The 25408-nt window shown below is 42.9% G+C and overlaps 1 protein-coding gene across 2 annotated transcripts in view; it reads left to right on the plus strand.

Annotated features, from left to right (window-relative positions):
• The first annotated feature begins 3925 nt into the window (after positions 1-3925).
• ASTN1 (astrotactin 1) overlaps positions 3926-25408 on the plus strand; it is a 715149-nt gene continuing 693666 nt past the window's right edge. For both annotated transcript variants that reach the window (XM_089676329.1, XM_089676330.1), the window contains exon 1: positions 3926-5116. In XM_089676329.1, coding sequence (XP_089532455.1) covers positions 4840-5116 — 277 coding nt within the window. In that variant the 5' untranslated portion in view covers positions 3926-4839. The remainder of the gene's footprint in view (positions 5117-25408) is intronic.

The following is a 25408-nucleotide window of genomic DNA, read 5'->3' on the forward strand; positions in this document are numbered from 1 at the left end:
TGCTTCCAAGAGAGGTTTTGAACGCACACGCTGGACATGACGTCAAGGGGGCGGTAATATGTTTCGGAGCATGCGCATTCCTCAAAGGGAGTGTCTTCGCATGCTCTGAAATGCATTACCGCCCCCTTGACATCACATTTGGCGTGTGTGTTCCACACTTCTCCTCAAAGTACAGCACCCTTGATGTCACATCCGGCATGTGCGTTCCACACCTCTCTTGGAAGTGTCATCTGACTTGATGTCAAGGGGCGGTAACGCATTTCAAAGCATGCACAGACACTCCTTCCTCAGATGTTCTGAGGAAGGAGTGTCTGCGCATGCTCCGAAACGCATTACCACCTCCTTGACTTCACATCCAGCATGTACTTTCCACATCTCTCCTGGAAGTACGGCGGTCATCTTGTCCGTGCATTCCACCACACTCGCTACCACTGGTCAGCTCAGTGTGTCCCCCTGGTATTATGCCTGATGAGCTTTTATCTGACTGCTATCTTGTAAGTGCTTTTAACCTTTTACAATTCAATAAACTGCTGCATACAGGCCAGCTACCGACAAATCATGTGCTTGAAATCACACTAGAAAAAATATAAATAAAAATCCAGGTAACTTCTAGTCCATTCACATTATTGCCAATTAAGCCCCAATGAAAAAGGTGTTCTTGGACCCCTGAAATGCATTGGCTGCTCTTTGGATTTTCCCCATGACGTTTATTAGAATAAAGTTATCAGGGCCTCTTAGCAGTGGTGTGGAACTTCAGTTTCATTTTTTGTTACACCAAATAGGATCCTCTTGCATTGAATGCCCAACTCAAAGGTGCATTACACAGACCATCAATGTAATAGGGCACTATTACATTAACCACCAAGTACAGAGTGCATTACACAGACCACCAATGATAAAAAAGGGCCACGAACCACAAGGTGCATTACACAGACCATCAATGTAACAGGGGCCTCTTCCACTGAACACCAATTAAAGGGTGCATTGCACAGATCACATTGTAATAGGTTACTCTCCCACCTGATACAAGTGACAGAGGGTCCCAATAAACCCCAGTGAAATGGGGGCATTTACATTTGCCACAAATATATCCGGGTTATTTATACTGGTCAACATTATATCAGGGGAATTAATTGGTCAGTGTAAATGCATTACATGCATTTGTAAAATTCTACTAGCAACTTAGGTCTCTGTGTATGGACCCAGTTAGCAATATGACGTGTGGGTGCCTGTGTGTCTCTTCTGGCATCCTTGCAGCCCTAGGCCACAGCTTCTGTGGACTATGCAGAAATCTGGTCTTGCTCCTGGCAGAGATGTTATGGTAAGAGAAAAATCTGTAAGGAAGTGGTGCAAGCTGTAGAAAAATCTGTATGTAAGTTGTTTAAGGGGTCAGCCCAGGCTTCGTCCCAAACTTTGGATGTTCACCATTCGTGGACCAGCCAGCCCAGCCAGTTCTGCTGTGTGCCTTTATTTACATTAGTTTTGTTGTGAATGAGTATTGGAGGTGGAGGTGAAAGGCTGCCAGGAGGCCTAGTAGGATGGGGACTGAATGCGAGCCTGGAGCTGGAAAGGAGGACAACTCGGGACTCACTGGCCTAATGGGACCATCTGTATGGCAGGGAAGGAGCAGCCCAACTGATAGGCCTGGTAGCAGCAGCCATCCCAAAAGCGCTACAGGAGAGGATATGAGTGAGTACACCTGCACCCCCTGGGTGGATAGGGGAAGGGGTACTCTGGTTGGAAACCTACCAGTGACTGTTACCCATTTAAAGGAACAAGAGCCAAATCCCCTGTTCAGGAAAAGTCTGCAGATTGCTGGGTGAAGAATAGTTCATCTAGAGTCCAGGGTGATACAACTAGGAGATGCTGGCTAGTACTCCAACAGAGACTGCATCAGGGAAAAGACGCTGTGGATAGTTCAGAATGTTTGTCCTCAGATTTCAGCTCCCTTGGGCATCCCATACCCTCCTTACCCTATCCAAATTCTAATCCCCTCAATAAATAACAAAACCAACGCTCAAGGACTGACTTCTGTCTCTGGATGAAAGCTTGTGTGGAAAATACTGAATGACTGGCTGTGCAGGACTATAGGGGGCCCAAAACCATCAGCAATCCCTAAGGGGGTAGCTTTACACATACTGTATATATATATATATATATATATATATATATATATATATATATATATACACACATACACACACACACAGTATATATATATCTATATATATTAAGAAACAACTTCCTGCGCTCAGAATGAGGCCCTATCCCTATAGCTGCTAACACTTAACCTCCTACCAATGTGAGTCAAATCAATAAATAAATAAATAGTGTAGCTCTAAATACTAAAACAAACATACATATATAAATAAATATTCAATCAATATATATCATATAAACGTGCAACAGTGCAAATAAAGTGTAACACGTGTATTCCCACCGGGAATAATCAAAGTGACCAAGTGATCAATATTACTCAATAAAGTACAATCCGTGTATTCCCTGAAAGGGAATATTCAAAGTGACCAAGGGACCAAACAAACTATATGTCACAAAATACTCTAATAAAGAAATCTCCACTCTATGTGAACATGTCCATATATATAGTGTATCTCATACACAAGCTTCATGCAAGTGTTGTCAAGTGTCCACACTGTGTATATCCAAAGATAGCTGCAATGGCCTCTCACCTCCTTGCATAGACCCTGCAGGGTCAACTCGCTTTAGGGAACAGACACCACTCTGGTATATCACAGGATCCTCCCCAGCGATGTATGCTCTATAACAGCTTCCTCTCCGGTTCCTCCTTACAAAGATCTTACAGGGACAACTCGCCTTAAGAGACAGACACCAGTCTGGTGTATCCCAGGATCTTCCCCAGCGCTGTATACTCTATATTCACATTCCTCTCCGGTTCCTTTAAAACTTATAAAAGCCAGATATTACCACGTAAAACTATGTTTGGATGCTTCAATAGACGACAAGTTTGTGCTTCACGTTCCAGCTTCTGGTGATCTCGAGCTGAAAGCTTCTTGGTGTTAATGGTTTTTGCTGCATACTCCTGCCCAGATAAAACTTTCACACATCTACGGACAATGGAGAAAGCTCCCCAGCTTGCAAAACAACCAATTTGGCCCTGTCTAACAGTATGCATTAAAAACAGGGGTTTTGTTTGCACACATTTGCAAATACATGCGTAAGCCACAGTCCCTTCTATATACTGAGGACCTAGCTAAAATTTCCAAAAATTTGGTATCTGCTTATAGGTAAGATATATTTCATCACCGTAGTAAACATCCAAACATTTATTTTCAGTTAAAACCCAAATTATTAACAGGTTTCTATGTAATATGTATAGGGCCTCCACTGTTACTTCTCATCTTTTTGCCCATGATAGAATTTGTTTTTTTGAATAATTATTTTTTTTTTACTATTCATATATTAGTTTATTTATTAATGTTTTTTGTAGCGAGTGCTTTTTATGTTTTCTTGCATTGTAATACATCATATCTCTTAAATTAAAGAATGCAAAAAAAAAAGACCCTTTGGTATCTGCTTATAGGTAAGATATATTTCATCACCGTAGTAAACATCCATACATTTATTTTAAGTTAAAACTCAAATTATTATTAACAGGTTTGTATATAATATGTATAGGGCCTCCACTGTTACTTACTAATCTTTAATAATTGGGCAATGATGGCAGGTGATAGCAACCTCCACAAGGGACTTAGTGACACGAGTAGTCTGGGGACCACAGTAAACTTCAGTGTTCTGTTCACCTCCATTGGCTGGGAACCAGCAAGCATCATCCATTCTCCTTTGTGCATCCGGCCGAATAATTTGAATTCAGCAGCCCTTAGCAGGATTATTCTGCATTTAGAGTGACTCCATCCATCCATCCCTCCCTCTCGAATCCATCCCCTCCTTCCTGCTCTCTCTTCTATCTCATCCTCCTTTCATCTTCCTCCAATCCCCACTGCCTACAGACAAAAGAAATCACAGCCCTACTCAGGGTCCTTCGTTGCACTGAGCCGCCTCTTGTTGCTGTGCCCTGGGAAATAAACAAGGGCTTTTCTTCCTTCACCCCATCCAGAGAGAAAGAAAGAAAGAGAGAGAGAGAGAGAGAGAGAGAGAGAGAGAGACGGGGATCTAGGAAGAAAAGGCAAAGGCAGGGAGGGAGGGAAGGACCAGGGAGAGGAGGGAAGAAATAGAGAGCAAGACAGATGGGCAGAGGTGATAGGCAGATGTGGCTTAGGATGTCTTGCTGAGCATCTCTATGTAGGTGCAGTGAGGAGTTAAAGGCAGATGCTGTGGACATTAATGAGCTCTGAGGGAATTTCTGCAGTGTGAGGGGGTTACACAAGCTGTCAGGTAGGAGAGGGAAACGAGTGTGTGTCGGTGCCTGCAGTAAAGGGTTGTAGCATTGTATTGTGCATCCTCTATGGAAATACAACGTGCATGTGTCTAAGCCAAGGCAATGATGAATAATGTGATGGCTTTGCACTTGCTGACACCGAGGCACATAGCAAGTGCCGTTATTGTATATTGAGTGTCATTGTGGTGATGAATTCCTGACAGGTAGGATGAGAAGAGTCAGCTCATCTGCAAAGTAGGAGGACTAGGCAGGCACGCATGTGTGCATGGACAGCTTAGCACTCTTGTCACCTCTGGGCTTTTTTTTTTTTTTTCTTGGCGGACTCTAGCTTCATGTGCATTTGCATCCAGCGTAGGGGAAGTGTGCATCACATGTGATAGGTAGACTGTGCGTGTGTGCAGATACTAAAGGCTCTGTGTGCCTGCAGCTAGGAGACAGGAGGAAGTATTGGAAGACTAAAGATGGCTCCTGCCGGTGCTTTCTGGGTGCTGCTCCTGGCCGGTTCTCAGCTTCTATTAAGAAGTGGAGGAGAAGAGGATTCGTCCAGGGAGATGGAGTGCAAGATGAAGAGCATCACCGTCTCGGCTCTCCCCTTCCTGCGAGAGAACGACCTCAGCATCATGCACAGCCCCTCTGCCTCCGAGCCTAAGCTCCTCTTCTCCGTCCGGAACGACTTCCCGGGGGAGATTGCGGTAGCTGATGATCTGGAGAATACAGAGCTGCCTTACTTTGTGCTGGGTAAGTGTGTAACCTGCATCCTTTCACCCTACTTGCATTAACCGAAGCTGTGTGTCGCAGGGAGCACTGCTAATAAACACAAACACTCATCTGCAGATGCTCGACCAGGCCCTGCAGGATGCTGAAAGTAAATGTATACATTGCTGTTTTGATCTGGCATTTGCAAATCTGTAAAAGACAACTCCACTTTTAAGTAGCAAGAAGGGAGGTGTGTGGAGTGCGTAAGCTACACTCACTTCTGTATTCTTGATACTCCGGTCTACTGTTTATATGTCTTGGTGGGATGTACCTTCGAGATCCATAATCATTTTATATATCTGCTGGAGTGTTGGCCAAAATTGGGCCAAAACCTAAGATTTAAAAATGTGCAAAGTGCAGTGATCTTTAGAAACCAATCAAATCTCAGCTTTCTTTAGCTAGATTAGTAAAAAGGATTAAATCTAATTGGTTACATTATATTATTGCACTTTTTGCACAGTTGAACAGTTCTTAATACTGTCCTATTAAATGTACCTACTCGTTTTGAACAGTTGTGAGTCTTGGCCTCAGAACTCTTCACCATGACCCAAAAGTGGCAGATAGTAAGTGCGGTTTTCATGCTCCATTCAGCTTGCCCTGCCCCCTTAATCCCCAATGATGTTCAAAGCGGAGAAGCCCTTTAAATTCCATTGGAAAGTCCTCATCTCTGTTGGGAGCCTGTGTCCTGCATCCACTCCATTCTAAAACTGTTTTGGTTACAGAAAATTGTAATTATCTTTCTAATCAGTTGTATGCTGTTGAATCTGTATTTGAGCAGTGTGCACTTCAGAGATAAAAAGCGCATCTGCCTTAGTTCTGTGCTCCAGATTTGGCCAGAGGCGTGCTTGTTAAATTGGGTCGATTGATGTGTGAAGTTGGTCCAGCGGTCAAAGAGAAAAATGTCCACTTAAGATCATTGCAAATCTTATCCCAGAATTGTCCTCTGCAAATGTAATAACAGGCTGAAGGTTATATAGATGATTTTACCCTTGGTGAAGAAATCATTGACTAAGTGATAAGTATCTTATTTTGTGTCACACAAGGCTACTAATGCATTCCCTTTCCACTGTAAGGATCAGAGACTTCGGTCAGTGAGGACATAGGACAGATATCTCTCTCATTAATGGTGGATCAGTCAGCTACCATTCCAGTGTAACTTTCTAAACTCCTATGAGAGTTGAGGTTCAAGTACATTGTGAGTAGTTTAGGTGGATGTACATTGTGAAACAATTGCAAGTTCTAACTTGCCCAATACATGTGCAGGTTATCATCAGTGCTAGGTTTAGATCTTCACAGCTGGTAATCAGAAAGACCTAAAGTTATTTACTTGAGTAAGGAGTGGTTGGGATGCATGATATAATTGTTCAGGTTTGTAGTTCTAAAATATTACTTTGATTCACAGAAAAGATGGTTATATTTTGACCACCTATGCCTAATTGTGGCAAATCTGCTACAGATTGGACTGGTCCAATCTAGGAATGAGAAATCTGTCTGTATGTTACTTTGGCATTCAAGGGGTTCATGGATTAGTAGCTATAAACATGGTATGCCAATGGATAGGTGTCTGGGCAGTGGGAGGCAACCGTGGGCAGTAGGTTGTAGAGGGACAGTTGATTGGCTTGGTTGGAATTTTTTAGTGGGTCACTTAGCACCAGTGATTGGTTTAATTGTTCTTCCACCACTTTCCATCACTAAAAGAACATGCAATCTCAGGTAATATAAGTGTGTGCATATATTATATCCTATTTTCATGTTTAGATTACACCCATACATCTAATGTCTATGGCTAGCTTTAAATCAGTACACTGTTTCAATTAAAGAAGTTAGTAGGCCCAAATCTACCACTGTTAAGTATATCTCCCAGGGTTTTGAACAGTGAGGTCTCCCTCCAGACTTTCTCACTCTGTCCCTCACTTTTTTTTTATTCTTTTTATCTGTGTTTGTAGAAAAAGAGGTTACAAAACAGAGCCCCTGGGCATTCCCCTGCTCAAATTAGTACAATCACAAGAAAGAAAAACAAAAACACAACAGAAATATAACTTCCCTGTTAACCTGTGTTGTCTAGTTTGTACACAAGTAGTAGAGATCCTGGCAGTTGTAAGAGAAAAAAAAAGGATATCTTGTGGGAGTGTACCCAGGTCAGGGTAGGGTCCCTGGGAGCAGTTAAAATAGCCTGGGAGTCAAAAAGAATTTGAGGGGCAATAAAGCATAGATTATTTATATCAGCACAAAGGGGGGTCCTGTATCATAAAAATCATTTTCGTTCTCTGGAATAGAAGAGTACCCATTCTCCCTCAATGAAAATTGGCCGCCAATGTAGAAGATGACTGAAGCCACACATCCCAGCTTTTATTAAACTTTTATTGGGCATTCCCTGGATATGCAAGTCAAATTGTAAAATGGCATCACTGAGTGGGCCAGTGTCTTCCAGCAATTTAATGAGGAGGATTGGGTAGCCTTCCATTTCATGGACTATCTGTCATAGAAAAGCAGTAAACCAAGGAGCATCCTGGTTGGTCTAGTGTGTGCCAGGGCATTGACCAAACCTTATAAACACACATCTACAGTCTGGGGGATGTTTATGGTAGTCAAGGAGTGGATAAATCCAAGGATACTCAGCCAGAACACAGAGGTGTGAGGACAATGCCAAAATATGTGGAAGAAATCCACAAATGCCAACAATTAGATGGCACCTCGGGATATATCTCTGTCCCTCACTTTATTGGCATTTTTAACCAGGGTAGACTCATTCTGTGCACTGATTGTGAATAAAGAACATCTATCACAAACTATATGTGGGGACTGTCACTGTTTAATGCTCCTACAGAATATGCTAGTTGCTTGGCCGCCATAATGACTCTATTACTTCAGTACTTTATGACTCAGGTCTGCAGAAAAGAACACATTACTTTTCTAACATATATACCTGTTTCTGACTTTGAAAATAACTAAGCCAGAGGATCAGTGTAATAGTCAGGCACCTAGCAATAGCAGCCCTATATTTCCCCCATGACAGTATTTTAATGAAAACACTTAAAAACACAGGAAGAATAAGACTCCCTTTTAATAGCAGCAACAGGTATCCAAACCTATGAATTCAGGTGCAAAGTTTTTGCCTTTCACTTTCCAAGAATGACGAAATAAGATGTCAGGGGTGGTATGCCTATTTTAAGAAATACTCTCACTTCAGTTTTTTTAGTGTTCTGCCACCCAGGAGAAAAAGTACATGTAGTACTTTGTCCCATGTTCCTATGTGCTTTGTTAGCCTAGCAACAAGGTTGAACCCTCCCCTGGCCATCGGACAATGCATCTAGCAAGGATTTGGCTGCTTCAAACCTGGTGCTTGTCTTGGTTCCAAGCACTTGCCGGAGACATACTGTGGCAAAAGGAATGCAGAGGGATGGGCCTGACACGTCCCCTCCCTCTGCATTCCTATTGCCTCTGCTTGGCTAAGGCAAGCCCTTGGTTCCAAGACAAGTGGCAAGTTTCAAGCAGCCATCTCCTTGCTAGTGGCATTGCTGGATGTCACGGTGGGAGGTGGAGTGCCCAGTTAGATCTTGTAGCTATTAGAATGGGAAAAAGTACTACATATACTTTTTCTCACTGGGGCATAACACTGAAAAAAAAAAATTAAGTGAGAGTTCTTTTTAAAAGAAATGCAAGGCCTAAGCTTTTTTGGCCATACTTCTCTTGTGGGTCACAGGAGTGCACTTACTCATACTTTCCTGTGACCCAGAATCAGCCAACAGCGTAATAAAGCCCACTGTTTGCTGATATCACAGAGCCACTCCAAGCTCTGGTCATGATCCTGTCTGACAACAGGCTTAGCCTCTCAGAGTACCACCAAGAGCCTGAGCCAGCCGCTCCTGCCCCCTCCCTATTCTGGTACTCCAGTGAGTACTGAATAGACAGAGAAGAGAGTGTCACTGCTCTCTGCTCTGCCTATTCAGTACTCACTGGAGTGCCAGAGCTGACAAGACCTGAGCAATCAGTAGTCATGTGATCATTCAGTTCTTGGTCTTACAGCCAGCATGGGACAGTTGCAGCATCTCAGAGATGTTGCAGCAGGGAGATATATTTTTTTTCCTTTTTTCCATACTTTTCCTTTAATGAATAAATGAATCAGTAAAAACTTGCTAAAAAGTGCTGATTAAAATGAACCTGTGCTTTGTTCAAGCAAGGTGAAGGAACAGGTTCACTTTAATGCAAACCTCCCCAGCAGCACATACTTTATTTCCTTTGAGTCACATGTTTCTTTATACCTGGAAGAACAGGGTATATCCTCTGAAGGAATGAAAAGTAAGTCTATGCAGCCAGGTTTGAGGAGGAAAGTTTAAAGGAAATCTGTTGCTTTGTCTTTTTTGACTTTTAATACGTTTTGACCAGGGGCGGACTGACCATTTGGGAACACGGGCACTGCCCAAGGGCCCGGGGTCAGTAGGGGGCCCCATGAGATGCCTCTGATACCTTTCATAGGCTTTTTTGGGTTTGGTTTGAGTGTGGGCAAGGACACAGGGGCCCCATGATCCCTTACTGCCCGTGGGCCCCATGAGTTGTCAGTCCACCCCTGGTTCTGACTACTTTCCTTTCTAAAAATTATATTTTTAGCCCACCAAATACCAAAACTTTTCTTTAGTTTTTTTCTTTAATTTTACAGTACTGACATCTGAGTTTCTGGCCTGCACAGCTGCCATGGCCAATAAAAGGGTCTACATTGTATTTTTGAAATTATTTTGTAGTATGAGATTGGGAAACAAAGTAGGAAGAGGAGGAGGTCAGCCGGTGACTCTATCCATCAAGCTTCATCTGTAACTGAGATATCGCATTTGGGTGAAGCAAACATTTGTCAGAGATACAGACTTTTTTTTTTAATAAAGTTAAGTGATAAAATTCTTGCAATTGTGTAAACTGCAGTAACTCAAAGCAAGTCAGTCATGAGGACACTACTGTAAAATGACAGAGGTTGATTGTTGATATGGGTTACTGCAATCTGCACATACTTGAAACACTTTACACTACCCTATTAGACAATAACAAACAATAAATGTAGTTGAAGGGGTGATGGTGAGGAAGGGGCAGAGTCCTGAGATATGTCAGTGACCCCTACTCTTTTGATTTAAGAATCCGTGCTGTTGGCCAAGTCAGAGACTGTCAGGACTCACAGAACGTTTACACCTGCAGAACAGGAATTATACTGGTCTGTTCACTATGTCAGTCCAGTTGTCTGTAAAAGATGAGACTATTCTATATTCTATAAAAGCTGAGCAAAGAAAATGTGAAGGCATTCTCCTTGGCTTTATTTAGAAAGCAACCACAGCCTAAGCAAAAAATTCTGTTCCCTGCCAGCATGTTGCAGAGAAGGACCCTTGCTCTCTGTGTGGAAGCAGTGGTCTTTCCGCTGAGGTCCAACAAGCCCCCTATTAAAGACAGACCCATATCTCTACAAATCTCATTCTCTCTGCTGAATTGGAAAGCTCTGACCAGGGGCGGACTGACAACTCATGGGGCCCCCGGGCAAAAGGGGATCATGGGGCCCCTGTGTCATTGCCCAAACTCAAAAAAGCCTATGAAAAAGGTACCAGGGGCATCTCATGGGGTCCTCTACTGACCCCGGGCCCTCGGGCAGTGCCCAAGTTTCCAAATGGTCAGACCACCCCTGGCTCTGACTCTGCAGAGGATGTTTCAGATTTCTGCAGAGAGATCATTGCTTCCACATAGAAAACAAGGATCAGTCTGTTCAGCATGCTTTTTTAGGCTTTTCTAGAAAGTTCAGTTGGGCTTTAAATATATAAATAGTCCCCGTTGTAAAATTCAGTGGGAAAAGAGTTCCAAAGTTCACAAAAAAAAAACAATAAATGCACATGCAAATGTGCATTTATTATTTTTTTCCTTTAAAGCATTGCACCCTCAATCAGCATTGCACCCTCAATCAGCAGATTGTGGGTGCAATGTCAGGCTCCTGCAGAATGTCAGTACAGCTGTCTGCTTATACCTCCCATATGAGCATACAGTTACTGAAGTCCAAGAAGATCAATGAACTACAAGATCTCTCCCCAGCACGCTCGTAGGTTCATTTAGATCTACAAGCCATCTGCCGCGGTGGAGGATGGTACTTGTAGTTCATTCATTCATTCACAAAACTCTGTGAGTCAATGACACAGCTGTGTGGGAAGAGCCCCATATGGCCGCACAGATTTTGAATTGTGACAGCAGGGAGAGGCTCCCCCACCTGCTGTCATAATGGGGTAATAAGTCAGGGCCAGGGGCGGACTGACCATTTGGAAACTCGGGCACTGCCCGAGGGCCCGAGGTCAGTAGGGGGCCCCATGAGATGCCCCTGGTACCTTTTTCATAGGCTTTTTTGAGTTTGGGCAAGGACACAGGGGCCCCATGATCCCCTATTGCCCGGGGGCCCCATGAGTTGTCAGTCCGCCCCAGGTCAGGGCGCATGCAGGTGCTTTAGTAACATGTTACATGTTACACTCTGAATATGGGTTTTGGTAAAGATGAACGTATTCTTTAAGGTTGCTGGAAAAGGTACTAGACACTCTCTGTACCTTCATCTGTTTCTGTTTTGATCCAGCTTGGCAAGGAATCGGTCTGCGAATGTGTGCAAAGAAACAAACAGAGGGCGCACGGGCCTAGTGCATTACCTTCTAAAAATGAGATTTATTGAATCAAAAGTAGTATACTCACAAAATAATAAAATCAAAGGCACATCACAAAAAGACAGCATGGTCCAATCTCCCTAGATGGTGGCTGTTGGTGGACTGTAGGCCTCCGAATGGCTGAACCTCTTCCTCAGAGCTCTGCGAATCCCCTACTGAGTCAGAATGGAGGCACTGGTGTGAAAGGGGCATAAGAGCTGTTAAAATATGGAATAGTCTTGCGTAGGAATTGGTTCTGGATGATTCAGTAGAATTCAGGGATTGGGAAGGAATATTTTCCCTATTAGAGCCATCTGGACAATGCTTTATAAGGTTTATCTTTCTTCCTCTGAATCAGTTATTGTTTTTTCATTTTTGGTTGAATATTAAAAACTAATGACGTTCTTCAACCCAACTATGTTTTTATTATAGTAGACAATACAGAGACATATCAAATAAACTTGCTGCTTTTAATGAGCTCTTCAGATGCTTAGGCCACTTATTTCATAGTCAGGGGCGGACTGACCATTTGGAAACTTGGGCACTGCCCGAGGGCCCGGGGTCAATAGGGTGCCCCATGAGATGCCCCTGGTACCTTTTTCATAGGCTTTTTTGAGTTTGGGCAAGGACACAGGGGCCTCATGATCCCCTATTGCCCGGGGGCCCCATGAGTTGTCAGTCCGCCCCTGTTCATACTAACATGCACAAAGGTTTGTCAAGAAAACATTTTTCTGATTGGTTTAAACTTAGACTTAAACCTTGGAGAAAATTCCATTCTGTGATTGTGAGATAGTTGGTATGATTTAGTCATGAATTTGCTATGATATAACCTAGTATATTTCAATTTTGTAGCCTGAGATAAACTCCGTACTTATGGGGTTTGAGTCACGAAAGGAAAGAATAAAGCTGATACACTGCCTACTTGAGAAACGTATTAAACTTTAAGTTCACCTGAAAGTGTTATTTCTGGTAGATGATTATTGGAAGACTTTGTTATTACCTCTATACCAGCCATTCTTAATCTTTCTACCACAGAGGAACCCTTGAAAAAAATGTAGGATCTTATGGAACCCCTGCTAAAATTAAACATTTGGGGTCATGGGGAAGAATACCTATTGTTGCTCCCTATTTAGTGTTGATGAGAATGCCAATAGCTGGCTAAAAAGATAATTGGTGTCAAGCTGCTGACTCTACTAAGTGGATCTGGTGGACCTAATTGGACCTGGAACGATGGAACTGTCTCTGTTAAGTGAACCTGGTGGACCTACATAGACCTGGAACTATGCAGGGTCCATTAGGTAAGAGGTCAACCAGCCACAGCTTAGGGAACCCCTAGAAACTTAGGTGGAACCTTAATTGGGAATGGCTAATCTATATGAGGTGGTATCAAAAAGTTTAAAGACTAGTTTTGTAACACGCCAACAGATGGCATGCACAGTCACAGGGAGCACAAAGCTTCATAAGTCAGTGCACCAAAAGACATTGTCCTATGTACATCGGGAGCTGTACAACTGGTACTATTCTGCATTACCACGTCTGCTATTTCATCATGGACAGCAAGGTAGGACAAAGAGCAAATATGAAATTCTGCATGAAACTGGACAAATCTGCACAGAGATGTTTGACTTGATTCAGCAAGTTTACAGTGATGCTGCAGTGAGTCGTTTGAGATGTTTTGAGTGGTATGCGTGCTTCAAGAGCAGAAGAACATCATTGAAAGATGAGAGATCAGGAAGACCTTCAACTAGCTCAACCCCAGAAAAAGCCCACTTCCCGAAGATGAAGATCCAGCTCAGAGGTCGCTATTTTAAGAACATTGTGGAGATCCAGCGATTTGCCCAGCTTCACACAGAATTTCACATATGCATTTTGTTCTAACTTGCTATCCATGATAGCAGATGTAGTAATGCACATGGTCAGAATAGCACCAGTTGCACAGTTCCCATTGTACACAGGACGATGTCTTTTGGCACACTGGCTTATGAAGATCGGTACTTCCTGCGACTGTGAGTGCAGCCTTGTGCTTCCATCTTTTGGAGTGTTACAAAAGTCTTGAAACATTTTGATACCACCTCATACAATCCCAGCACTGAGATCTCTCCTTTATTGGCTCAGCCATGCAGTTATACCCACTGCTGACCAGAACAGGAGAACTTCTTCTTTCTGCTGCCTTCTCCATAATCATCATATTTATACACTTTTCCATTACCATGTGTAATTACAACCTGCATTGAGGCTGCATTCAGACTGTTGTGGCACATTAATGTGCACTGAGTTATGGTAGGGCACTATAACACATTGATGGATCACATCTCTTCATTATGGTGTGCTAATGCGTATGTGCCTTCTTGTGTGTTGGGGCACCAGTGAAAGTGAATGGCACTACAAAGCATCACACTTAAACTGCCCATACACAATCTCATTTGAATGATCGTATTAAATTCCTAAAAATCAATTGTCAGCACATTCAGCTATGTCGTCATTTAGTCAACTAATTTTGTTTGAAGGCTCTTAATTTTTTCCACACCTTCTACTTGAATGGATTCCCAGATGTATTAAACAGATTTCTTTTATTGCTCAGGAAATCATTGAACAGGAAAGCAAAGTTTATTTAAATGTATAATTATATTGTATATGTTCTGCAGTCAATGGGGTTGTAGTGGATAATATATACATACACTGCTCAAAAAAAATAAAGAAACATTTGAAAACACATCTGATCTCAATGGGAAAATATTATGCTGGATATCTATAGTGATATGGACTGGGTAATGTGTTAGGAATGTAAGGATGTCCCATCAGTTGATGGAAATTATCAACCAACAGACGACTGAATTCAAAAACACCCCTAAAATCATTGCAGCAACTCAGAATGGTACTCAGTAGTTTGTATGGCCCCACGTGCTTGTATGCATGCCTGACAACGACGGGGCATGCTCCTAATGAGACTACGGATGGTGTCCTGGGGTATTTCCTCCCAGATCTGGACCAGGGAATCACTGAGCTCCTGGACAGTCTGAGGTGCAACCTGGCGGCATTGAGTGGACCGAAACATGATATCCCAGAGATGTTCTATTGGATTTAGATCAGGCGAGCATGGGGGCCATTCAATGGTATCAATTCCTTCATCCTCCAGGAACTGCCTGCATACTCTCGCCACATGAGGCTGGGTATTGTCTTGCACCAGGAGGAACGCAGGACCCACTGCACCAACCTAGGGTCTGACAATGGGTCCAAGGATTTCATCCTGATACCTAGTGGCAGTCAGGGTGCCATTTTCTAGCCTGTAGAGGTCTGTGTGTCCCTCCATGGATGTGCCTCCCAAGACCATCACTGACCCACCACCATGCTGAATGGTGTTACAGGCAGCATAATGTTCTCCATGTCTCCTCCAGACCCTTTTATGTCTGTCACCTGTGCTCAAGGTGAACCTGCTCTCATCTGTGAAAAGCACAGATCTGCCAATTCTGGTGTTCAATGGCAAATGCCATAGAGCTCTATGGTGCTGGGCAGTAGGCACAGGGCCCACTAAATGATGTTGGGCCCTTAGGCCACCCTATTTAAGTCTGTTTCTGATTGTCTGGTCAGAGACATTCACACCAGTGGCCTGCTGGAGTTCATTTTGTAGGGCTCTGCAAGTGCTCATCCTGTTCCTCTTTGCACAAAGGAGCAGATACTGGTCCTGCTGATGGGGACCTTGATTGTGCTGGGAGACACAGCAAACCTTCTGGCAATGGCGTGCATTGATGTGCCATACTGGAGGAGTTGGACTGCCTGTGCAACCTATGTAGGGTCCAGGTATCACCTCATGATACCAGTAGTGCCACTGACCCTAGTCAAATGCAAAATTCGTGAAAAACAGTCAGAAAAGATGAGTAGGGAAAAAAAGTTCAGTGGCCTCCACCTGTAAAACCATTCCTGTTTTGGGGGTTGTCTCATTGGTGCCCATCTAGTGCACCTGTTAATTTTGTTAACACTAAAGCAGCTGAAACTGATTAACAACCCCCTCTGCTACTTAACTGACCAGATCAATATCCCAGGGGTTTAACTGACTTGATGCTATACTCTGATTAAAAAGTGTTCATTTATTTTTTTTTGAGTAGTATATATATATATATATATATATATATATATATATATATATATATATATATTCGTGTGTGTGTTAGAATCTATTTATAACTGCAGTTTTGCATACACTATACAGAAACCTTTGTGTTCTTTCAACCATTCCTGTACCTTACATTGTCGGTAGAAGAAAGGAATGTTCATGACCATAAAATTCCACATTAACCTTCTCCATTCTAATGGTGTATGGCCAGCTTTCCTGTGTTTGCATGCGTTGCAGTAACACACACACAGTAAAACACGTTTTTTGTGCATCACTGCAGCAGTCAGAACCAACACTAAAACTTAAATTATATGTAAACCCTCACCTTGTAAAACAACCCATTCAGTTTAAAATAGGAATGAAAGGCAAAACATTTGTGTATACATATTAAAAAAACCTTATATATAGCTTTTTTTCAACCCTTTTTATAAGTGATCACATACCCTGGTTCTCATCTGCATAGCTCAGAGAGCTGGGGTAGGAGAAATAGCAGTAAACTGATCTGTGTGGCTGTGTGTGTGTGTGTGTGGGGGGGGGGGGGGGTCAGCACAAGTTTGATCATTGGAACAGAGCAAGCTGAGTTCTCAGCACAGCTAGATAACTGACCATGCTGGGCTCTCTCCTGCTTAGTGTGGTCAGTTTTTGATAAATGCAGAGGAATTGGCCTGGATTTAAAACAAAGGAAGCAATACAAATACAACAGGATGCTTTTTCATACAAGTACATGGTACAGTAGGCACATGTCAGGAATATGAAATGGTAGGTTTACATATTCTTTAATGTTTATTAATCCCAAAATTAAAAATGTAATATATTGAAGTTTAGCAATCATTTGATGTGGTGGCTGCATTCGTTTTCTTTTTTAGTCTTTTTTTTGTCTGTTTTCAACTGGTGATCTGGTCAGTAACACATCTCCTTTATTAGAGTATCCCCACTCTGGCTGAAGGAGCACAGGGGGCACCTTTGGACAGCAGCATTGTTAGTCTGGGGTGAGGGGAGTGTTAGATGTGCTAGAAGATTTAAATATACTAGCAAATTGCAGCCAGACTTCAGCTAACATTATAATAGCAGTTGCAGTTAATTTTTTTCCTTTTGGGATAAAGGTTTTACAAGGTTTTTATATAAAATCAAAAGTATTTTTCGCTCCATAAGACGCACTTTTTTCTCCCCAAAAAATGGAGGGAAATGTCTGTGTGTCTTATGGAGCAAATATGAAGCGGCCGGTCCAGTATTCCCCCCGTCGCCGCCACCGTGTTAGAATACCAGGCCGGCTGCTCAGCTCTTCTGTGCAATAGTACCTGTTCCTCAGTCCAGCGGTGTCCTCATCACTGCTGGTTTTACTGGCCGTCTTCTCTCCCTGGCGCTGGCATCTTTAGTGTGGGCAACCAGCTGTGACAGCTTGCAGCTTCACAGCCAAGTGCCCACTAATCATGCATGAGAAGTGTTGCGCTTTGTGAATGGCCCTGCAGTCTTCTGGGACCTGTCACATGTCCCAGAAGACTACAGGGAGGGATGGGGGGGAGGTCATCGCCCGCTTTCGATCGCCTAGGCTATCGCAGCAAAAGTGGGAGCGGGTACCTGTCAAATTCGGGTACCCGCTCCCCAAAGGTCTAGAGTCTCTGGTCAACTCCTGTACTATGTCCGCAGTCTCTGGTCATCTCCTGTACTGTGTCCGCAGTCTCTGGTCATCCCCTGTACTGTGTCTGCAGTCTCTGGTCATCTCCTGTACTGTCTGCAGTCTCTGGTCATCTCCTGTACTGTCTGCAGTCTCTGGTCATCTCCTGTACTGTCTGCAGACTCTGGTCATCTCCTGTACTGTCTGCAGACTCTGGTCATCTCCTGTACTGTCTGCAGACTCTGGTCATCTCCTGTACTGTCTGCAGACTCTGGTCATCTCCTGTACTGTCTGCAGACTCTGGTCATCTCCTGTACTGTCTGCAGACTCTGGTCATCTCCTGTACTGTCTGCAGACTCTGGTCATCTCCTGTACTGTCTGCAGACTCTGGTCATCTCCTGTACTGTCTGCAGACTCTGGTCATCTCCTGTACTGTCTGCAGACTCTGGTCATCTCCTGTACTGTCTGCAGACTCTGGTCATCTCCTGTACTATATCCGCAGTCTCTTGTCATCTCCTGTACTGTCTGCAGTCTCTGGTCATCTCCTGTACTGTCTGCAGTCTCTGGTCATCTCCTGTAGTATGTCTGTAGTTTCTGGTCATCTCCTGTAGTATGTCTGCAGTCTCTGGTCATCTCTTTTACTATGTCTGCAGTCTCTGGTCATCTCCTTTAGTACATCCACAGTCTCTGGTCATCTCCTTTAGTACACCCACAGTCTCTGGTCATCTTCTGTACTATGTCTGCAGTCCCTGGTCATCTCCTGTAGTATGTCTGCAGTCCCTGGTTATCTCCTGTACTATGTCTATAGTCTCTGGTCATCTCCTGTACTATGTCTGCAGTCTCTGGTCATCTCCTGTACTATGTCCGCAGTCTCTGGTCATCTCCTGTACTATGTCTGCAGTCTCTGGTCATCTCCTGTACTATGTCCGTAGTCTCTGGTCATCCCTGTACTGTCCGTAGTCTCTGGTCATCTCCTGTACTATGTCCGCAGTCTCTGGTCATCTCCTGTACTATGTCTGCAGTCTCTGGTCATTTCCCATAGTACATCCACAGTCTCTGGTAATTTCCTTTACTATGTCTGCAGTACATTGGTTCAGAATATTTTTTTTCTTGTTTTCCTCCTTTAAAACCTAGGTGTGTCCTATGGTCAGATGTGTCTTATGGAGCAAAAAATATGGTAATCATTGTAAGCATCCCTGTCAGTGTTAAAAGGCTTGTTTCAACCCTGTAACTGATACAATTTGCAAAACAGCTTTTGAAAAACAACAGACTTACTGGCGGGACCACCAGATCACAAGAAAGAAAACCTAAAAAAAGAAAACTAATGCAGCCATCACACCTAAGAATTGGTAAGCTAAAATAAGCTAATATGTTTGTTTTGGGTTTAATACTGCTTTTTCAGTTTCTTTTATTGCTTAAGGACTCTATTAGTAAGTTACCTGATTTGGAGCTCCTGGATCTGCATACATTCTGTGGCCAGTATGATGGGATTCCACTATTACAGGGGTCTGCAAACTTTCTAAACAAAGGGCCATTTTACTGTTCTACAAATTTTCAGAGGGCTGGACTGTGGCCAGCGGGAGTATAAAATGTCTTGGAGTCAGTGAGATTAAACCGTGTCCCATCATTTGTGTCAGTGGGAGGAATAGTGCCTTGTCGTTGGTGTCAGTGGGAGGAATAGTGCCTCATCGTTGGTGTCAGTGGGAGGAATAGTGCCTCATCGTTGGTGTCAGTGGGAGGACTAGTGCCTCATCGTTGGTGTCAGTGGGAGGACTAGCGCCTCATCATTGATTCTAGTGGGAGGAATAGTGCGCCATCATTGGTGTCAGTAGGAGGAATAGTGCCTCATTGTTGGTGTCAGTGGGAGGACTAGTGCTTGGTCGTTGGTGTCAGTGGGAGGACTAGTGCCTCATCGTTGGTGTCAGTGGGAGGACTAGTGCTCCATCATTGATTCTAGTGGGAGGAATAGTGCGCCATCATTGGTGTCAGTGGGAGGAATAGTGCCTCATTGTTGGTGTCAGTGGGAGGAATAGTGCCTCATTGTTGGTATCAGTGGGAGGAATAGTGCCTCATTGTTGGAGTCAGTGGGAGGAATAGTGCCTCATTGTTGGAGTCAGTGGGAGGAATAGTGCCTCACTGTTGGAGTCAATCGCATTCCTGTGCGAATTGCAAGCAATATCTGTACGGTGTGATTTGAGCCATACATTTTGTATAGCTCAAATCGCATCACATCTGCACCAAAAAGGTGCAGGACCCTTTTTCTATCTGCTTCTGAATCAAAATGGCATGGGTGTTCTCACCCATGCGATGTGATTTCTTGCAATTGCGTTTTGCAATCTGTTTCAGGGTGTCATTGATTTATCATTGACACTCACACCGGGTTCACACATCGCATGAACGCCATGCACCGCATTAGTGTGAACCCGGGCTCAAATCATCAAATGGCTTCCCAAAACTCAATGATTTAATAGCTTCCCAAAACTGTTACATTCAGGGCATGCTGTGAATGATAACTGTCGCAGGTGCTTGTGCTCTCAACTGAACCATCAAACCTTCAGACCTGGTTCACACCAATGCAGTGCAGGACATTCTGCCAATCCCGTGTTTCCTGCTCTGCATTGCAATTGCATTGCGTTCCTGCGAACTGGGGCGGGTGTCAATGATAAATTAATTACACCACGAAACAGATCGCAAAACATGATGCGATTGCCAGAAATCGCATAGGCGAGAACACCCATGCAATGCAATTCAGATGCAGATTTAAAAAAGGGTCCTGCAACTTTCCTGTGTAGATATGATGTGATTTAAACCATACAAAGTGTATGGCTCAAATCGCACTTCACAGACACTTGTATGTAACTCGTACAGGAATGCGGTGCGATTCCTGTGCAAATTACATGCGGTGTCCTGCTCCGCATAATGTGAACAGGGGCTGAAATGGTTGGTGTCATAACTGATCACATGTGCAACACCATGGCAATTGTAGATCACAGAGGCCAAGATGGCAGCTTTATTGGGTGTAAAAAATAGGAGGGCTTAGTTTCACTTTAACTTTTTTTTTATGCTTTTATTGCCACATGCAAATACTTATACAGCAAAAAGTATAAGTTGGCATATTCAAAAATGTATGGTAATCAGTGCAAAGCAAAGGTACAATTCAATAGCAACATCAATATTGTACAAATAGTGTACCCAACCCAATTCATCATCCCAGAAAAGGACAGTGACAAATATTCTCAACCACTATAGAGTAGGTAGTCAGATACTCGCATGTAGCATTATATATAAATATACAGTATATATATGTGTACCCCAACCAAAATATACTACTAAAAAAAGGTAAACCTACAAAAACAAAAAAATACCGGAGTGAACCCATCCCACCTATCCCAAATCAGAAAAAAGCAGAAGTGGGGCTCCGTAGTACCCCGTACCAGCAAAATTAGTAAAAATACAGAGCACCCCACTGCTAGAAGGATTTTACAAATGCAATATTTGAGTCTCTTATGGGTTAGTTCCACTTTAACTTTAATTCCACTTTTCACGCTATGCGTGCTGCATTTTTCTGTACCTGACCAACGCCAGACAGTACAAGGACACATAGAAAACAATTGTTTTCTGTCTTCCCCTATTCACACAACAATAGTATGGTGTGGAAAAATGCAGATATGCTGCATTTTTCTGCAACACGTCGGATGGCATTACAGGTCGCCGCACCACAGTGTGTCCCAGCATGCTGCTATGTGGAGACCATAAATGAAGTTTACATTTGTCATGTTTCAATAAAGTAAAAAAAAAGTAAACCCTGCAATGCGCTGAAAGAGTACCTTGCACTGTCACAGTGGACACTAGCCTGCATGCTAATATAAAGTATTTTAGCATGTGGCTAGTGTGAATGGGCTGTTATCCTGGTGCGTAGCTTTGTCAATTGAGCTGAAAGTGTTTTACTGGGAGGAGCACCAGGTTAAACTTAGGGCTCTTTCACACAGATGTTCACATCGGGTCCACCTGCCCAATTTTCAGGCGGACCCGATCGGAATTTCCATTCTCCTCTATGGAACGGCGGGTGTAAATGGACGTGTCCATTCACACCCGGCAACATCCGATCCGCAAAAAAAGGGATGGATGGGGATCCAATTCCCCTTTCATTCGTCAGATCGTGTTGGATGAAAATGGACAGGCGGTCTGGTTTCATCAGACTGGGCATTCAGGAGAGCGAGCAGCTCTGTGTCTGCTCTGCAGCAGCAGAGCAGACACAGAGCTTTCATCTGCTTGCTCAGCGGGGATCCCTCACTGAGCAAGCAGATCCGCTAAATGGGTCTGCCTTGTGTGAAAGGACCCTAAAGAAAGTAAGCCTAAAAAAAAAAAAAAAAGAATGGGATCCAATTCCCCTTTCATCCGTCGGATCGGGTTGGATGGAAATGGACAGGCGGTTTGTTTTCATCCGACCGGGCATTCAGGAGAGCGAGCAGCTTTGTCTGCTCTGCAGCAGCGGAGCAGACACAGACCTTTCATCCGCTTGCTCAGCAGGGATCCCTCACTGAGCAAGCGGATCTGATAAATGGGTCCGCCTCATGTGAAAGGACCCTAAAGAAAGTAAGCCTAAAAAAAAAAAAAGAAAGGAATGCAGCTACTCCATCAAAGGACCGGTAGGCTTCAATACATTACATTTTTGTTCTTGGGTTTAGATACGCTTTAATAAGAATAGACTGAAAATAAGAAAAGAAAAAGTATAGGGATGATGTTTATTAGTTCATTTAGAAACATATTATAGCATCTTATCTGCTTTGCTGTAACTCCATTGCACATTTGTAATAGGTAATATACAGTAAATATGTATTCTAATGAGGGAAAAAAAAGTAATGTTTTAGTCCAGAGGGTGAGGAGACGCGGTAATGGCGAAGATTGTCATCATCATTATTGCCGCAAATGAAGCAGTTTGCTTTCCGTGAGCGAGCCATAATAACACAGATAGACATTTCGGAGACTGTTTTAAATCTCTCTCCAAAATGTACAGTATATGGAGAATGAAGGGAACAATATTGCAGTGACAGGTGGGTGGATCTGAGAATTAGGATAGAGAGAGCTTGCTGTCAGAGTCCTGAGATATTTAAGAAACCAGAAGGCAATCCAACCTGTCATCATCCACATAAAACGAAAGCCTGGGATAGAGTACCGGGTCTCTGAACCCCGGCTTGGTCAGCTTCTCTTTCAACCGTTTTAAAAAAGAACAGTGGTTAATGCACCGGACAGCTTAGGTCTCATACACACAGCACAGCATGTTAAAACGTTTGTGGACTACTGTCAGTTCATGGGCAACAGGCTACAGTGTGAAGCACATTTCTTTTCTCTTTTCTAAAGTGGTTGTAAAGCTCAAACATGAAATATGAACAAAGCATATCCCTCTGTAGTGTGTACTTGTCTCAATTAAGAGCACTAAGTACAATTTCTCTCTGCTGCCTCTTTTCTCTGCTATCAGTATGAATCACTTCTGACAAGTTTTCCTGACACCAAGAGAAAAATGGGGACAAGGGAGGGATCTTCAGCTGATTGACAGCCTCTGCTCTGTTCCTGTGTGCTGTGTGGAGGAGGGTGTGTCCCTTCCCCCCAATCAGCTCTCAGAACTCTCCTCACTGAGTGTAACTTTAGCTCCCTGCCTCCACATTTTCAGAGCTGAGAGATCCTGTGTAAATTCTGCACTTTGAATAGTTGTAGGGGAACAGGTACAACTTATGTAGGAGTATTTGTTTTGCGTCACTTAAGGCCAGTCACTTCACTGGGTATATGTAAGGCTTTACAACCCCTTTAAACTTTATTTGAAGTGTTACAAAAAGTCACCTCGTGATCATATTTCCTGAACTGTTAAGAGTCTTCTGACTCCCCCCAACATGTCCTGCACCCCTTGTCGAAAAGTAGTCACAAATGTGCAGATGAACAAAAGAAAGCACAAAGCAAGATAATCCTTGACCCTGCTGCCCTAGGCACTGGCCCTCATGTGCTGTTATAGTAATTACAGTATACTGTTCGGGATATCTCTCCACTGGGCCCTATGATCCCTTTTACATGGGCTGTCAGTTCAAATCCACCCATCATTTTTTTTTAGACATATCTAAATGGAAGCTCAAGTTTAGGCTTCGGGCAGTTGGATGTAAACAGATATGTGTCTGTTTAACTCTAATCACCTCTGTCTCGCCCCCCCCCCTCCCCCCCAAAGAAAACCCCAACATTTTTTAGTCCTTTTAATCTTTTATGGACCATGACGTGATGGATTGGAGGTAAAAGAATATAAATGAATTCATGTCTACCAGCCCGTAGACAAACATGGGCCCATTAAGCTCCATTTTTTCCTCCATCACAAGGTGGAGAAAAAATATGAACCAACATGGATGTCACAAAAGTGACATTCATTCCGTTCTGCTCTGATTTGGCAGGGGATCTACTACTGATCAGAATGGATGCCATCCATGAAAGGTTTTTAAGAAATATTAGAAGCCACAGTGCCAGTCAGTTTGCCAACAACCACCTAAAACTACAATTTCAATTTTCACTGGCGTTGACCTTTATTTCATGAGAAGAAAATATTGGTATCATACTTTTATTTTCCTTTTTAAGGGGACAAAAGCAAACTTTTCCGTTCTTCAGGCAAATACCAATATATCATGCTTTGTCCAATGTTTTCTGATGATTACTCGCTGCATTTACGAGAAATTTCCGAAAACAGAAGCTCCACTTGGCATGAATGTATGCAGCTTACAGGTACACTTGGCCTACATTTTTCTGGGCTTGAAATCTTTGCAAGTCTGTGAAAATTAGCTTCCCAACCAAAACGAACAAAACAGCCAGGGACTAAGTGCAGCAATTAATGGTCCAACTATACAGTACATAAGAGTATATAAGAGATATAATAAGCATCTGTTTCTTTTTAACCTTGGTTATTTTTATATATGTATATATTTTTATATATTCTATTCTTTCGTTTTGTATTACAATGCATGATAAATGTAGGATTTTCCATTCTTACTGAATGCATCATTACAAAAGCAGAAAACAGTCCATATCTGCAGAATGACAACCAATCCCGAAATGTCAAAGTATGAAATTGAAATGCATTGTTGCATTGTACCAGATCAGAATGGAGTATTACTAGTTTAGCAGTTTAATATACAGCATGGATGTGGTTCTTGTTCTGATTGTTACACCTTGCTGCTGTATTCAGTAAAAGCAGACAGAAGGAAATGTCTGATGCCCATAGCAAACCATTAGATTCTTTCCTACATGTCACACTTGCTCTAATATTCACTTCAAAGACCTGGTCATTTCTCATATCCTCTTAACTCAGTTGGATCTTTGAAGTCCACACAATTTTGCTGGTGTGTCATAGAATTTGCAAGCTTTACTAAATCATCCATGTAAGATAAAGGTCACCGTTGCTGCAATGTGAATTTTTTTTGTGGTTCACTGTAAAGGTGTCTACAGACATTAGAGAATGTTCACACCACCCGACTATTTACAGTTGGATTAGGTAACATCTCTATGTATGTCAGCTCTGTCCCCAGATATCCTCTATTCAAGTTTTCTCATAGGAAGAGTCAATTGCTGGATTGTAGATTAATCCCTATTGTCTCTTCCCAAAACAGCCTAGAGCCACGGCTATCATATAGTGCTCCCCCTCTCCTCTCAATTGCAACAATTTCTATTCATGTCCAGCCAAATTGTTATTGTTAGTATGCAGTTTAAAGCAGAATTCAACACAGATTAATGTAGCTCTGTGATCAGTAATACATCATTAATTGCATTTTTTGTTAAATGGAAGCAGTGTACGTACCTTAAAGAGGTAGTAAAGTCAATACAAAAACTCCACAGTAAGCCCAATACCACAAAATAATGCCATTATAAACACA

The sequence above is a fragment of the Staurois parvus genome, unplaced genomic scaffold (genome assembly GCF_062004578.1).
Source record: "Staurois parvus isolate SC_StPar_1 unplaced genomic scaffold, SC_StPar_1.0 ptg000166l, whole genome shotgun sequence".
NCBI classification, from domain to species: Eukaryota; Metazoa; Chordata; class Amphibia; order Anura; family Ranidae; genus Staurois; species Staurois parvus.